At 39.8% G+C, this 17285-nt stretch overlaps 1 protein-coding gene and 1 long non-coding RNA gene across 3 annotated transcripts; one reads left to right on the forward strand and one right to left on the reverse strand.

Moving 5' to 3' along the window:
* Positions 1-1885: 1885 nt before the first annotated feature.
* LOC122362481 lies at positions 1886-8501 on the reverse strand. Its single transcript, XR_006253124.1, has 2 exons — positions 7689-8501; positions 1886-2343 (listed from the first exon to the last, which is right to left on the reverse strand). It is a non-coding gene; the product is annotated as an uncharacterized LOC122362481 (long non-coding RNA).
* Positions 8502-9871: 1370 nt separating this feature from the next.
* nr2f2 (nuclear receptor subfamily 2, group F, member 2) lies at positions 9872-17002 on the forward strand. Of its 2 annotated transcripts, none has more exons than XM_043264828.1 (3): positions 9872-11110; positions 12091-12636; positions 14449-17002. In XM_043264828.1, exons 1-3 carry the CDS (start codon positions 10651-10653, stop codon positions 14721-14723), a joined length of 1281 nt encoding a protein of 426 aa, XP_043120763.1. In that variant the 5' UTR covers positions 9872-10650; the 3' UTR covers positions 14724-17002. The 2 variants fall into 2 exon arrangements, with proteins under 2 accessions (XP_043120763.1, XP_043120764.1); XM_043264829.1 differs by having other exon boundaries at positions 9874-11110; positions 12109-12636.
* The last annotated feature ends 283 nt before the right edge of the window (positions 17003-17285 follow it).

Genomic DNA, 17285 nt, shown 5'->3' on the forward strand with positions numbered 1-17285 from the left:
CTTCAAATTTGTTCCTTTACAATATTTCCCAGAACTTAAGAATTTGACTTTTGCCATTAAACCTTCTGTTATTTTTGTCAGCTGTATTTTAAACCTCTTTCTTCAGGGCAAGAGGAAGCAGAGTAGTACTACGTTGTTGGGACCAAACAGCCCTTAATGGAGGTGACAAAACAAACGTCCTCAGAGAAAACTTCAAGAGCCAGTTACATGAGCACTTCAGGGCCTGCAGCTGAAGTTTACCCGGACACTGCTTCTTTCAGGGGGCTCACATAAACATTACACTCTCTGTCTGGGTAATTGATCCCAAATCTTGTTTGACAACGTTTTTTCACTGCAGACACTTCACATGCTTCCTGAACATAGCTGAGCTTTTTTGGCCGCGTTGCAAATACCACAACAACTCAGCACTCATTAAATCTTGTGCTGAGTGTTCTCTGCCTTACCGCTGCCAGGGTGTGTGGTTTGGTTCATTTTTCGCACTAGTTCTGTTTGCTCTCTTCCTTCTCCCTTGTTTTTGATATATGTATATATGTATGTATATTGAATGCATATTTTGGTAAAGTATTTCCGATTAGGTACCCCAAAAAAATAATAAATAATAAAAATGGTGCAGAAATAAATCGCAAGTAAATTTCAGCAAGTAACACATTGAGTTAAATGTGAGATTCTGAAAATAAATTTAGAAATTATACTTTCTTTCGAGAAGTAGTCCTATAATCCATTTTTTTACATATTTGATTATTTGGTTTGTGTTTGCTATAGATTTCTAAGTATGTAAATAACTTCCTTTTTTAGATAAACTCAAAATTTAAATTTATGGAGTGGTAAAATATAATAAATATTTTTTTAATGTCCAAATTATTTGCATGATATGGATCAGGTGTGTTACAAGACCCTCTGTGATGTAAATGGCATTATTCTTGCAACGTTTATATATATATATATATATATATATATATATATATATATATATATATATATATATATATATATATATATATATATTTTTTTTTTTTTTTTTTTTTTGTAGTGTTATCAAGTGAAAAGTGGCACAGTGGTTATACTGTGAAAGTGGCATTTGCAATTCAGCCGTTTCATTTCAAATGTGCCATTGCACCCATAACTTACTCTAAAAGTCAAATAATCAAGCTGTAATCCTTTTGGTAAAGGATTAAGTAAAGATAGGTGTACCTAAATAGGTTACTCCCACAGACTTGCATCGCAGCCGTTAAATACAATTTTCCCAAACATTTTTCTTTAACTACCTTATATAAAGCATACAAAGGAATTTCTCATAATATCTCAAACCGCTTCTCATAATATATTCGGAAGCACGTAAGGTAAGGTACAAGCACGCATGCAAACTTAAAACCTTTACCCATGTCTCAGTAGTTCACATTAAAAAACAAGCTGCTTTCAATTACAGACAGCAAGTACATACTCTGAATCTCCCCTCCTCCTGTCTTTCTCATCTCTTTTCTTCTGCTTTAAGTCTTTGATTACTTTTGAAAACATTTATATTCCCTAATAACTAGTCTAGTGGCCAGTGATTAAATCCAGACTAGTATAGTAAATGCAGAAGAGTATGTGTGGAAAATAATACCTATCAAAAGTTGTTCATTACAGCTAAAGGAATGGAAACTTTAATGGTAATTTTTTTAGCAATAAAAATGTCAGTTACAGCTCCATATTAAATGAAGATTTAGAGCTGTGCTACAACCGACATTTAGTCATTTTCATCTTTAAAACATTTCATATTCAAGTTTCATATTTAAAATATAAAAACAGTGCTGTAGACTTCATAAGAAAGGCATGAGGATGGATAGTTAGATAGATAGATAGATAGATAGATAGATAGATAGATAGATAATAATAACAAACAACATACATATAGGACCCATGTTTATTTACTTGTGCTTTCAGTAGAAATTATTGTACAGTTGTTGATCAAACATTTGTACTATTTTTTTCGATAAAATATTTCCTTTTAATACAGTGCTGCTACTTGTTCAGTTGCATTATTTAATCATACACTACAACATTATATGTAGGACTGCAATACGTACACAGCTGATTTGAAGCAGTTTGTTGTCAGTTGAGCCAATGATCCTTTTGCCTATAAAATAATCTATAACAGGTTATTAGTTCCAGTGGTTCAAAAGCGTACATTGCGGCCTACCTTCGCTGCTTCGTCACAAGTTCCTCCTCCCATCATGCAGTTGGTGTTGATGTCAACGTCACCACGTCAGCACTCTTGGGTTCCCACAGTGACCGTGTCCTCATCACAGTCCTGCAGAGGTCTGAGACAATGCACAGCTAGTCTGCCAGAACACCGTATTCTACCTATAGTTTCAGACAGTTGATCACAGTTTAAGTTGTCAATACCAACAAAATGTATTACCGTACTCCTGTATTACAGTAAAACGCTTATAGGTCACTTTTATTCTTACTGTATCGCCAGTTATCTCGATTGTTTTCATTTAGGGTATGTGAACGGATGATAAGTGTAACAGAGGAACTGGAATGATTATAATGATGCGAAAATAAATAAGCAATGCGCATGCATGCAAGTCAATATTATTCGCGACACACTTTTTGTATTACGCACGGGACGTTCAGTTGAAAATGGAAGTTTGCCGTTCAGTCGAAGAGGAGATTATTTAAACGAATGAAGCTTTTGCTGTTTAAATTGACGCTGTAATCCATCACTGGAGAATCGAACTCTGTGATCTATCATGATTCTGCTAGCTTCTTAGATTGGCCCTTAGGGCAAACAGAAATAGACAGGGAGAGGGTAACCTAAACCAACTGAATGAATCAATCACACAGAGACTTGCACACGCACATGCATGCAATTTTCTTAATAATAATTTAATTGGCAATTTAATTTATATATATATATATATATATATATATATATATATATATATATATATATATATATATATATGTAAAGTTTAACAATGGTATTAATGTTTGGTTTTATTTTAGTTTTTTTTTTTTAATTGCTATTGCATATTACATCATTCCCTCTGAAGCTGTGAGCCTTTTATTAATGCCTCGATCTCGATGTAGCCCTAGCTTGTAAACAAAGACTGCATTTTCATAGTAAGAACCGGCAAAAATGACAAACTAATTATTTGCTATCACATTGCCATACATGCATACAACCAAACCCAACAGCAGAACACAAATAGAAATAATCACTTCAAAATCTTCATTCATAATCGTATGCTGCTTGTTCTAAACTGACTGCATATGGCAAACAATTTGCATAATCCTTTACCACATACTGCGGGTGAATCATATCAGATTAATGACAGGAGTCTTTTTTTTTGGTTTTGTTTTTGCACCAGAAGTGTATTTAGTTGACCCTTTACCTGTATAAGTTCAGTATGAAGCTTTGCATTGTATCTCCTTTATATCGCCGCTATATCTACGTATCTGTATAACAGTTAATTCTAATAAAGAACTTTGCGTAACAGGTCATGACTATCTCTTCAGTCTCGCTGCAGACTGGTATTATTGCTACGCTATAAGAAATAAGAAAAAGACATTGAAAGACTTCCCACACAGTTACATTGATGTCTAAGCTATATGGGAGTAGGCTATACTTTCTTAAGATCTTTTTCATGGACTGTGGCAACAACCGGTCCATATTCTTGTCTTAAAGAGTGAAATACATAGCGAGAACGTCTTGTCCTGTGAAGAACCAGTAAGTTATCTAAATTCCCAGGGCAACGGTGTTGTTTTAAGACTGAAGGTAATGCTGAACAAATTACACCATATTTGGGCACAGAGCCAGGCTTCTGTAGAGAATAAAACCATAATCCTATTCAATTTGCCCGTAACCGATATGAGATTTTCTTCAATGAGTTGGAAGAACATGTCAAGGGGAGTTTTTTTCAGATCCATTTAAATGACAAACAATAAAAACGGCAAGATTGCGTGAGAAAATACTTCAGAAGTTTTCTGCGTTGTGTTGGATTCGTTTATTGAGAGCAGTCAGATTTTAAACACGCTAAAGTGTCTTTTTCTCCCTTTTTAGTAGCACAGTTTCATGTACAGGTGGAAATTAGCAATAGACCGTAGCGCCTGTAGGCATCATCTGCATTTGCTCAAGTGAAAGTTCAGACAACATCAACATCTACATACTGGAAATATGCAGTTTATGAAAACATCGCATGTCATATATCATGTACGTTTTAGACTGCCAGCAAGTTGATGTATTGTTTTGTTTCATTTGATGTTGCTTATACTTAAATAGCTTGCATAATAATTAAAAAAAAAAAAGGTTCAATAGCATTATAAATATTTTTGTTGTTTATACAGGTATTTAACAGATACTAACAGGCTATTAAAACATTATTACAAATTTCAAAGCAACAAATGCAGATATGTGCACGTGCAGTTTAATCAGTCTGAAAATAAATTGACAGTGTTTCCTTTACATCTAGTAAAATAGATAAAAAACGGCTAATTTGCGAACTCAAATGTATTGCAGTATTGGCCGAGGGAATTGTAATTGCTAATTACTGCGAAATATCAGAAAATGCTTCACCGTCACAACAGATGTGCTGCATAGACTGCGACCACACCAGCTGACAGGTCTATTACTTGCTCGTTTGGACACGTTTTAAACCGCACCGTCTGATCCAGTGGTTTTCAATCCTTCGAATAAGAGAGAGACAAAAAGTGCTGTGCTGTGGCTTCCCAGGACCAGGAAAGAAAACCACGGGTCCGATCAACCTAACGCACGCATGAAAATAAAAAGCGTTCAGCAGCGTTAATAATAATAATAATCATCACAATAATAATAAAACTAAATTGTTGCAGTGTTACCTCTCGCTGTGATAAGATCGTCTTGAAGCCAGCCTTTATTGGCGTTATTACCTGTGATAACCTAGAATCTGTGATGCGATTTTGTTACATTTTTCGCTGATAATTAAATATTTAAAATGATAAATCGGATTTATGTGTTTCTGACTTCTGCTTCGTCTTAATCGGTCTCCTCGTGTTGATTAGCCTGGTTAACCTTTGCTCCGTACCGGGTCCGTAAGGGTTAATCAGGCCGGGATCTCAGTGACCCGAGGGTCAGATTCCCTCTATCTCTTGCTTGAAGGATACGGTGGAGGCAGCGATAAGATTAGGGTGAACTTTCCTCTTCCAACCCATCGAAGCGCAATAGACACCTGCGCCTTAACCTGCGCTCGCATAGCTTTTGAGAATTATTGTCATGCCCGCCACTTAATATGAGCGAAATAAATTAGTGTTTTTTTAAAAGCTGGGGTAGAAGTACAATAAGAAAAAAAATATATATATATATATATATATATATATATATATATATATATATATATATATATATATATATGTGTGTTTGTGTGTGTGTGTGTGTGTGTGTATAGGCTTAGGCTAGATATGCACATAATGCATAATATTCGCTATATTAAATGTGATATATTAGTTATTCAAAGTCCAGCTGTTTCCTTGAAGGTATAAAGTCTGGTTTTGCATGCAGTCGGCTGATGACTGAGATTTGCCGCGGTTTGGATATTTGTCTTTGCTTATTCACCGTCTATTGATTCATTCGCGTATAACTCCTCTTACAGGAGTCACATCTTACACACTCGCGTCCCAGCGTGCGTACTTTACTTTACAAACAATAATAAAGTGATTTACCCCTTTCTTCGCGTCCCAGGCATGGAAAATCGTTAAAGATCCCGCTATTTGTGTGTGATCAGTAAATATTTAGTGTAGTGTCTCGTCCTAATCGATGGAGGTCCCGATGGGGGAGCTCTATTGTGTGTGTGGACGCTTGCTGAGCTCTGTGTGTGAGGACTCTTTCTCGCGCGGCGCGTTTTACAATGATAAATGCACCAGGACGACTTTGCTTGCACTTTAGCGATCGTCAACATCGAGTTGCTTGAAAACGGCTGTCGTCCAGAGTTGCTCCGGCACAGCCACCGATTACAGGCTCTTCGAGCGCGAAGTGATTCGTTTCTGCCCCCGGTTCCTAGAGGCGTCTGCTATTATTTCGTGATCTTTCAGAGTTCGGACAAATAACCTAGTGAATAAAAGCAGTTTTTTGGGGGGGACATTCGGTGTAATGCAATTCGCGTAATTGGCGATTTATTTAAGCGGCCACGTTTGAGGCCTTTGTTAATAAGATAATTCAACGTGTCTTTACGACTTTGCGTCGTAAAGGCGTTTGTTTGTTGGTTTGTTTGTTTACTTATTCATTGTTTGAATGCCTATTGAATGGTTGTGTGTGTGTGTGTGTGTGTGTGTGTGTGTGTGTGTGTGTGCGGTATTCCGTTCGTCTAGCTTATATTTAGCCTATATTTATTTGCCACTCAGCCCTGAAACCCGACTCTCTTTTTGTAGCCATAGCTATAGTTAGACCGACCAGAACAAACAATTAAAGCTCCCCGCGTACACAACTCTTAAAACCCATCGGGCACCGACTGCGTTACTTTACTTTAACTATAACGCTCTGATTTACGGCAGTTTGACGTCACTGGCGAACGCCTGACTGCGCGGTGTTTTCTAAAGCGCTCTTAGCTTTGTTTTATTCGGCGTGAGCACGTTATTGACGGGTTGCGTCCGTTCACGAACTTAATGACATCATCAAAGCCATATTTACATAACGGTAAGGGTTTATTGCTTCGATCATCGAAATTCATTGATCTAATAAAGCCCTCGCTCCGGACCTAACCGCTGAAAAAGCGACAGAGGCATATCACTGTTACTAGTTTGCACATAAACAGACAGGTGTCTCTCCTGACTTCACCCCCTCCCTCCCCCAGTCACACACAGCCCACACAAAGCAGCTGCACCGAGGAGGCTTTTTACCTTCTGTGGAAAAGAAAAAGACGCACAGGAGCATCTTCTGTCATTTTTTTCCTTTTTAACAAAACCAAAAACTAACAGCCTCTACCTTCAAAGTCAACAACACGACCGTCCTTCTCTCAGGATACGCACTAAATATTAATATGCGATTTAAGGGTCGCAGAAAAGTTTGACCGATTTTGCTTGTCTTTTTTTTTCTCTCCCCAACCCATCCCTAAAGTTTTAGTAATCATTCAAATAAACAGAGAGCCGCGTTTTTTGTGTGTAATTCCGTCTGTGGAAAAAGGAAACGTTGGTTCCGCTTCCAAACAGAGGGTTAAGAGAAGACTAAGTATATATATTTTTTCATATAGGAGAGGATGCATCACGGGGAAGACGAGTCAACATCATATGCATTTGGTATGTTTGGGCTATAATTGTTGAGAATCAAACTTCACTTAGCATGTGCATATCATTTGGAATATGAATGTTAAAGTGAACCTGATTGTTTGTTTTTTTAGTGTTGTGAATTCATTCGCAGTTTTTATTAAAATATTTTAAAATGAACGCTGTATCTAGCAAACGCATCCTTGAGCAGAACACTTTGTCCATTCATTGCCTATACGGTCATCGCATCATGAGCAATGTTTTATTTTATTTTATTTTGTTCTTTATTTCTTTTTGGTCTTTGCCGGTAATTTTGCTGATATTTAAGAATCGATGCCGGTGTATTGCATGCACGTCTCTCCATGCGTCTTTGCCAGTCGTATTCTTGCTTTAAAAAAAAAAAAAGAAACAAACAAATGCGCAACGTTCGCGTCTTCGCAACTTAAAAGTGTGAAAATATTAACGCTTACCTTGATCTCGGGGTAAAATCCACTTTGCATCTGTACGCTATAATTTACTTCTGCGGCATCGCTGTCGGCTGTCTCGTTCACATACAGGCATTTGAATGGTCGGAGATGAGGTACGGTGCTCACTTTTGATCGTTTCAATAAACTGGCCGAAATAAACCGAAACGCTGCAATACTCCCGTGCGTGAACAACGCCGTGGAAGAAAATGTGCGGAAGAGACCTACAAGCGCACCTCTGCAACGTCCAAGTCAATTAGAAGGAAATCTCAAAAGCATTAATCAGATTAAAATAGGCGCATGTTACTTTGGTGTATGTGAGAGGCGAGCGACCGATGCGGTTTCCATTTAAGATGGCTCTTCCACCTTAAAGAGCGATATCAGGCAGAAATAATCCAAACGCTAGGGGGCGCCCATATACTGCTGTACGTCCAGTCTGAGGCGTTTTTTTTTTCCTCCGAGGCAGCATATGCTGTGATTTAGCACTGTACGTTTTTCAGTGGACCCAACTCCGACAACCCCCGGTGATACAGAAAGTAGACTTCAACGAGCGAGCTTCTGGAAAAAAAAAATGTGCACTGACTTATAACCCGAGGAGCGAAAAGGGAGACACCTCATTTGACCACCCCGAGGCTCCCAGCGAACGTCCATGGCAATTAACATAAGACTTGTGGACTTCTGCTTCCTCAATGAGCATCATTCATCTGATGTTTGCGTGATTTTTTGAATGTTTTGGGGATTTTTTTTTCCCCCTTTAAAAAAATCCACTGGTCCTTTTGAGGAAAGTTGTGGGATATTTTATTAGCTTCGCTGCGTAATCTGTCCGTGGCGTGCCGAGGCCCTAAAACTGACCCCAAAATTGCCTTTTGTTATTCGCGAACACGCTGAATGCAATATCTCTGCAAAAAATCTAAAAATAAAAAATAGCCTGTTGTATTGGGGACCGTTTGAACCCCTCAGCTATGTGTATAAATATATTTATATAAATATATAAATCAATGTATTATGAAGACATGTTTTTAAAAAAAACTAATATTCATTATTGCTAGCATTCATGATTCCAACGAAAGAACCTATACACAACAGGATATGTGGCAATTGGAGCTGATTTCCTAAGTAAGGCTGTAAATTATGTAGATAACGATATAAACGTCAGTAATCATCAGATATCTTTTCGGAGTCTAGAAGGTAAAGTCATTCGACTTAAATTTCAGACCTATGCATAATACGCCAATATGATAGGTCTTTTGGGCCAGTTTGTTGTATTGGTATATAAAATCAGAAGCAACGTAAGAGCATATGTAAGGCAATCACGTTCTGATAAAAATGAAAAACTGATATTCCTTAACGTGTAAGCCAGCTCGCGCACGTTCTGACTCTTGTTGATTTTTTAAAAAATATTATTGCTATTAATTTTGTGAGATTTTTTCAGCATTGCTGACAAAGTAGAGTTTCGCATAGGCTGCATCTTTGACATATAACGGCGTGTACTCGAACTTGCAATAGCTCCTCGCCTAAATCGCTTGTTCCCTCGTGGACGGTCTGTTTTAAACGTATTTGTCAGTGCATTATTGACTTGATGAACGATATGCAGTTTCGTGATTTATAACGAGGCGTTAATGCGGATAAATGGATTAATGAAAGTGACCAAATCACATACGCTGCGGCCGGTCTATGCAAACGTAACAAAAAAGGTATGCGATGCCTGTAACACACATCGCAAAATCCGACGTCTAAATCACAGAAATGTCATTATCACGGAGATATTATTTTTGTGGTCACATAAGAGGGATGGTAGCCTGTTATTCAAAATAATATTAATATACACATTTGCACGATATAGATTTTTTTTTAAAAGCCCCGGTCCTGTGCGGCGTGGAAAGCGCCTTAAAAAGAACGCGCAATCGCGTATTTTATTTCAAATAAATAAAAATAATAAACGCATGTACTGCGATCATTTTTCTATCGCGCTGTGTCCTACTCTCTTTAGGACCAAGCGGCTCCTCGACCCTTATTCCTGGCTTTGGCAAAGAACCAAGTAGCACAAGTGCCGACTAGCCAATAGGGTTCAGGGGGAGGTCCGTGAGCTCTGACCAGTCAAACACAGTCACTTTCCATATATGGCAACTCATCTCCATGGTAACGTGTGCTAAGTTGCAGCAGTCGTGTCAAAGTTCACTATATAGAGAGCTCAGTGAGCTGATCAGAGAGAAAGCATTCTGCCAGCCCAGCGCCTACAAATCGCAGTCACTTCCTAACCTCCCCCTTTTTAACATATTTGATCACTTTGATTCTCTGTTCTCTCTCTTATTATTTTTACGCGCATGAAGGAGGTTCTATAGGTTGTGATCTTTTTGTTTTATTATCGGTCCTGCTTGCCGGAGAGTTGACTTCATATTTGACTCGAGCACGGGCTGCAACTGCGCGCGGCTGCTAGCGCTACCTCATCTGAAGAAAAGGAAGAAGCGGCAATATTTTTTGGCCAGTTGTTGGTTTTCTTCAAGACTTTACGCTGGAACTTCTCGCGTGTCGCGAGTATCTTTGAAAGCTGCGTGTTCCTGCGCTTCCGAACATCGCTGCACACGCGAACTTCTCTGTCCTGCTCTGTTTCGCGTCTTCTTCCGCCGTGTTTATTTCCCGTTTTTTCCTTGATGGGTTTACTGGATGGATGACTGCAAGTGCCCCTGGACTTGGCCTCAAAGAGCAAGGCTGCTATTCGGCTTGTCTTTGCTTCAGTTTTAACCACATGCCAGGTAACGCCGTTTCAGTCGAGAAATAGACTGCTGTTTGTCGTCGGTGCGCAACTTTGAACGGACATTCAGACTCTAACCGACCGTGCCGATCCTGAATTATTTATTTTACCTTCCTAAGTGATAAAGGCACCGTGCTGCGTTGTTATTTTTCGAAACAAAGCATTCCGAAACCAAAAACGGGGAACAAAAAGTTTTTTTAACGTTGACTGATAGATATGGCAATGGTAGTGTGGAGAGGCTCCCAGGACGATGTGGCCGAGACCCAGGGCACCCTCTCATCGCAAGCCCAAGGAGGACTATCCCTTCCGACCCCTCAACCAGGCCAGCTGGGTCTGACGGCCTCTCAGGTTGCCCCTCCGACCCCTCAGACACCCGTTCAAGGACCCCCGAACAACAACACACAGTCCACCCCGACGAACCAGACGACGCAGAGCCAGTCGGAAAAGCAGCAACCGCAGCACATAGAGTGCGTGGTTTGCGGGGACAAATCCAGCGGCAAACACTACGGCCAGTTCACTTGCGAGGGGTGTAAAAGCTTTTTCAAACGGAGCGTACGAAGGAACCTCACTTACACATGCCGTGCCAACAGGAATTGTCCCATTGACCAGCACCATCGCAATCAGTGTCAGTACTGCCGCCTCAAAAAATGCCTCAAAGTTGGCATGAGACGGGAAGGTATTGGGATTTTTGTTGTTTTACTGCTGTCTTTGTCTTTCTGTATTTAGCCCGATTGAACCGTGCATGCTACGTGCCCCCCTCCCCTGTGTTTTATCCCCGACTCTTCTCTCTCGGTCTGCCCCGACCACGGCACGCGAAGGAACCGCCTATAGCGCTCGAGTCCGAGCGTTATCGCGGCGCCCGTAGCGCTCGAATAACGAACACCCTCTCCCCGGCGACTATTTCGCATATTACACGCTCGCGATGTCAAACAGATCGGCGGATAAAACCGGGGCGTTCGTCTTGATTTTTTTAATAATATCACTGCAGATATGCCGTGCGGTTATGGCGAGGGAGTATGGAGAGGCAGCGTCAAAATCACACACACACACACACACACTAGGCTAGGGTCTCCAGTTCGACCGCAATCTAAATCGCTCTTCCCCGTTATAAAAGTAAATAATAATCACCACTGCGCTTTTGACGGTATTTATTTGAATAAACGTTTCGCCAGACACCCAGCTCGCTCACGGATAGCAGGACTGACTCTGTCGCTAGCTAAATAGGTTAAGGGTTAGCATGCATGTCTTTCTTTGTGCGTGCATTCGCCGGACCCACGCTGTCTGCCGTGAAACGTAAACACAAATCATTTGACAAGCGCACCAAAATTGAAACGTTTGCCGATATTTATTTCGTCCGCGCGAGACGCAGGGTTCGGCCGCGATTGTTTTCCGTGCGCGCGGCGCGCGGCGCGGCGCGAGCACGTCGAGGACCCCATTTATTTATTTATTTGAATTATTTCGCTTAACTGTAGAACGGCGAAGGCCGCGTCGATAGTTTCAAAGTTCCGCACGTGCGGGGTGACATAATAATCGACGGTATTAACGCGATCGGTGTAGTTCTCCGAACGAACCGTGTGGTAACCGCACACCGAGTAAAGTAGAAACAAGGTCAAGCTATGATTTGTTGTTGTAGAATTCAAGCATCAATATCTACAGTTTCTCTTTTTACTGCAGCCGTGCAAAGGGGACGGATGCCACCCACACAGCCACACCACGGTCAGTTCGCCTTGACAAATGGGGACCCACTGCACTGCCATTCCTACTTATCCGGATATATCTCTCTACTACTACGAGCGGAGCCCTACCCAACTTCTCGGTATGGCAGTCAATGCATGCAGCCCAACAACATCATGGGCATCGAGAACATTTGTGAACTGGCGGCCAGGATGCTGTTTAGCGCGGTAGAGTGGGCCAGGAATATTCCCTTCTTCCCAGACCTCCAAATCACCGACCAGGTCGCCCTTTTGAGGTTGACCTGGAGTGAGTTGTTTGTGCTCAACGCTGCTCAGTGCTCCATGCCGCTCCATGTGGCTCCGCTTCTGGCGGCGGCCGGCCTCCACGCCTCCCCCATGTCTGCGGACAGAGTGGTCGCCTTTATGGACCACATTAGGATCTTCCAAGAACAAGTAGAAAAGCTCAAAGCTTTGCACGTTGACTCTGCTGAATACAGCTGTTTAAAGGCCATCGTTTTATTCACTTCAGGTAAGTTTCATTTCCCAAACATCCAGATTGCGTTTCAGTGCGTCTGAAACGAGGGTTATTTTAATAAAACCTAGAAAACGGCGTGGGTGCTGGTATTAAAACACACACACACACACACACACGTCGCAGTAGCCACGTTAGTGCAAATATTGTGCAGAGCTCTCTAATGCTAATTTCAGTGAACAAGCATAACTAAGAAAATTATTTCCCCTGACTAATATATTTTTAAAGCCTTCGACGTATATTCAGTACAACGCTTGCAATTCTGTTTAACGCTTAGGAATTTATTTTAACACTTAAGCTCCTTTAAGAATTAAACGGTGATGCGATTAATATTTTGTGAAAGCCAGCATAAATAAAAAAAACGCGATTTATGTAGTCGTCCGAAATGATGGGACAAATAAGTTTCCCTGTATCACACGGATTTTTAAACTAATAACAGCCTGATGCAATGCACATAATGTTAGAAATCGAGCACCGTCGACTTGCAAACTCTTTAACTGTAGCTTTATTCATATTTTGCTGTAGTTTCGCAATGCATAAGCCTAATAAGATCTTGAAGGGCAATCAATTATTTGTATTTATTTGCAATGACAGATATTAAGGATGTCACGCTCGAAGGGAGGGGGGGGGGGGTGAGGCTGTGCAGGAAAGGGAAGAAAGGCCTAATGCTCCGTTTACACATATCACAGACCAGCTCTGCGCTTATATACATACATACATAGATATATAGATATATATTCACGTTGCGATAAACGCTAGTGGCTAGTTTTATTTCATCGTCCTTTATCGTAGCGGGCGACGAGACATTTTTCGCGTCGTTAAAAGCTCGCAGCTCTTCCTTGTTTTGTTAGGATGATCCAGGGATCCGAGACACATGCTGGACTCGTTCCAGAACTGGGTCATGACCCCGACTTCCTTTCTTTATTTGTGTATCACAGAGCTAAAGCGAAAAAAAAAAAAAGTTTTACAGATTTAAAACTTCACGGCGAATATATTCGCTCGGATATTTACGACTCGAGAAGGCTTTAGCAGCCTACCAGTTGCACAACAGAGAGTGCAAATACGCTGTTTTGATTCCTTTACAGACAGTGCTTCCTATACAGCGACGACGGCGACGTATAAATGAGTCAAAACGTAAAAGAAGACGCGTTAAGGGAACAGGTGTTAACATTATACCTTTAAAAGCTCGTGTCACGTAAGGCAGCGTTTTGCAATCACCTTATTGATTTAAAGTCTTACACCACCTCTTGTGGATATTTTGCTCTTTAAGTCTGCTGTCGATTTTTTTTTTTTTTTTAAAAAAAGGGCTTTGAAAACCGTTTAAAAGTTTAGGATTAAAGAGTGTTTTGGTTCTATAAATGTTTAATAAAAATATTACCGTACCACAGATGCAGCACAGCACGCTTGCACTTTTTAATTTTTTGACATTTCCAAAAAAATGCATATTGTGCTCCTGTTTGTCTGTATGCCATAATGGTATAACCCACGTGCTGCTAAATCGTCCTTTTTATGGAGATAACCCTGGTCACGATTGAAAAGGTTTAAAACAGCTCACGTGCTGTAAGGTTTACTCAGTCAGCTCTCTTTTATATTAAAAAAAACACCTAACCAGCAACGATTATAAACGATTTACGTGTCTCGTATGCATTTAAACGTAAAAGCTAAAATGAACTAATGCGGCGCGCGCGTTGTTAGGCTACGTGCTATAAGGTATGTGATTCAATAAAATGCTTTAGGGTGCCTTGCTGTTTTGTAAACGGGTGCAGAATTGATATAATAGACGTTTGATTATCTCTCCATTCTTTATAGATGCTTGCGGCCTGTCAGATGTGGCCCATGTGGAAAGTTTGCAAGAGAAGTCCCAGTGCGCTCTGGAGGAGTACGTTCGGAGCCAGTATCCCAACCAGCCAACTCGATTTGGGAAGTTATTACTGCGCTTGCCCTCTCTCCGTACAGTCTCGTCTTCGGTCATAGAGCAATTATTTTTCGTCCGATTGGTAGGTAAAACCCCAATTGAAACCCTCATCAGGGATATGTTGCTGTCGGGGAGCAGTTTTAACTGGCCTTACATGTCGATTCAGTAGGCAGAAGGAATGATCAAAGGGGGCTATGACTACAATAGTTAGCGCTTCTTTTGTAGAAGGAAACGGCTGTTACACGAGTTTACTTTCACGAAGAGAGACTTTCATACAATGACTGTGAATTTTAAAATTGAGACATTCAGTGAAGCCTCGAAGTCCAGAGATCGCTCCCAGTGTCATTCTGAACAGTTTGTTCCAATGTTTTTTGTTTGTTTGTTGTTTTTGTAACAAATGCAAAAATGAAGAAATAAATAAATAACCCACTAAAATTAACACAAACGGGAAGAGAAAAAAAAAAGGCAAGAGAAAAAAATAATTCAAGGATTTTCATAATCGTTTCTGGGACAGCAAAACTATAAAGTGCATTTAAGCGACAATTTGGAAAGATTAAGAAGAGAAGAAAAAAGTTCTTTTTTCCAAATTGCTTTATTGTCCTGTGTCCATGTATCTATAGCTGTTTTTTTGTAATTTTTTTGTTCCTCCTTTCTGGTTCCAAACCGGCCTATGTGATTCTGTAGTATGCAGTTGTTGTTTTTTTTTTTATTTTTATTTTTTATTATTATTATTTTTTTTAATAACCACGACTTCTTCTAAAACAGTTCAGTAATGTAAAGACGTTCTTCGAGAATTCGAGAATTAAAACTAAATCCACAGCAATATAGGCTATGCTTAATGCTGCAAGCGCACTTACTCCATTGATGTCCCTTAACGAACAAGAGTAGGGATTATTTCCACGATCAGCTCGAACTCACACACACGGATGCCAGAGCATTTGTAGAAACGTTCCAGTGTTTTGCGCTATTCTTCTGACTGATGTAGACACCACAAATCATTACCCAGGAGCAATACTCCACTCTGCAAAAAAAAACTATCAGTTATATGCGCCACTAAAGTATTCGCAAAATCTCATCGTGTATATTCGGTTGAGAGTTACGACCTGCTTCCATTTGTATTTTTAATTTTTTTTTAAATATTCGGGTTGGGGAATGGTCGTCAGGTTGTAACGCAAATAGCAGAACAACGTGTTTGATTTTACAGTTAGACCCCCACTTAACATTTTCGGATGTATTGCTGGAACCCACCTTAAGTTGCGCCCGTGCGAATTCTCGCTCAAGTGTTTTGCCACAGTAAACTGTATTTTGAACGTAGGGGGGGGAATGATGGGTCATCGTTCTTTTAATGATAAAGCAGCAGTATTAATAAGGCGTCCCTATAAACGTCCCTCAACACTTAAAGCATTAAAGTGCCTGTACAGCGCAAATGTGTTATTAACGGTTACTGAAGTCTATACACCATGGGGAACACGCTTAGAATTTACAAAATAAGTCTTATAATTGTTCATTTCACTTGAGGGAAAAAAAAACACAAGTAGAGGCAGTATTCTTGTAAATATAGGTCAATTCATTTCAAGGACTTTTTCTTTATACAACGTATATGTGATTAAGAATAAAACTGTGGTTGCCAATTTTTTCGGTAATACAAATGTCTTCAAATGAGTGACAGACTTAGCTAGTAGCACTGAAAGTTCTGTTTGTAATGTACATACATATTAAGACAAATGTTTTGGTTTTTTTTTTTTTTCTTCCTTTCTTTTTCATGTATTTAGACTGTGAATGCATGGCCACAGGTCGCTAACCTATTTTACCTTTGATATATATATATAAATGTAAATGTTTTTGACTGTATAGATATAATCTGTGCATTCAGTACACTAGCCCTTGTATTTAAAAAGACAAAAAAAAAATGGAAAAAAAATGTTCGACGATAGGTTGACACTTAACAGGGTGAGCTGGTTTGGAAAGGGGTGGCTATTTTGACTTGGTGTTCTGCTCCTTTTCGGTCTGTAACAGATGCCTTGTGTGTGTATGTGTGAAAGCTTGCAATTTCGTCCTTGTTTTGAGGCTTTTCTTCAACACACAAGACACCATGTTGTGATTGGATAAAAAGGGATCATATTGTGTAGTTGATTGAACAGTTATTTTGGGCTGTTCTCTGCCACATATGGACCAGTGAATGATACATGATTGTAATTATGAACAGTTTAAACTGACCCACGTTTTTATATAAATATATAAAATATATTACTGCAGGGTATTGATAACGTATAGATACTTTTTTATTATTATTGATTATTATTAATTGCAAGTGATATACGTGAGTGTGTGTGGAAGTTTATAGTTGAAAACAATTCTTGTTTGTTTGTGTTAGCTTATTGTAAACAAGCATTCTGCTGTAAATTTGTTCTTGGTATTAAATTATAATTTATGAATTTGAAATCAAAAGGCTTTCAATGTTGTGTTATTCATTAGCAGACAAATCTGTATGAACTCATGCTCTGTCTCAAACTGCTGAAGGTTGGGTTTACGTGCGTGTGTGTGAGAGAGAGATGAGAGAAAGAGATGAGAGAGAGCGAGAGTGAGTGTGTGTGTGTGTGTGTGTGTGTGTGTGGGGTTGGGGTGCGAGGGTGACTCCGAGGTTTGGCATGGGAAATCGTCCAGGTTACGTCTAAATTTGGCTATGTAAATACACGTGCAAAGTGCTGTAGTGAGAAAGTACTTCTGATTT

This window comes from Puntigrus tetrazona, chromosome 18 (genome assembly GCF_018831695.1).
Source record: "Puntigrus tetrazona isolate hp1 chromosome 18, ASM1883169v1, whole genome shotgun sequence".
Lineage (NCBI taxonomy): Eukaryota > Metazoa > Chordata > Actinopteri > Cypriniformes > Cyprinidae > Puntigrus > Puntigrus tetrazona.

Excerpts from the sequence above, each read along its gene's own strand:
- nr2f2 (XM_043264828.1), top strand. The coding sequence starts at position 10,651 with ATGGCAATGGTAGTGTGGAGAGGCTCCCAGGACGATGTGGCCGAGACC. Across the intron at positions 11,111-12,090 it reads AGTTGGCATGAGACGGGAAG|TTTCTCTTTTTACTGCAGCC; the intron begins GTATTGGGATTT and ends CAATATCTACAG. Across the intron at positions 12,637-14,448 it reads CATCGTTTTATTCACTTCAG|ATGCTTGCGGCCTGTCAGAT; the intron begins GTAAGTTTCATT and ends CATTCTTTATAG.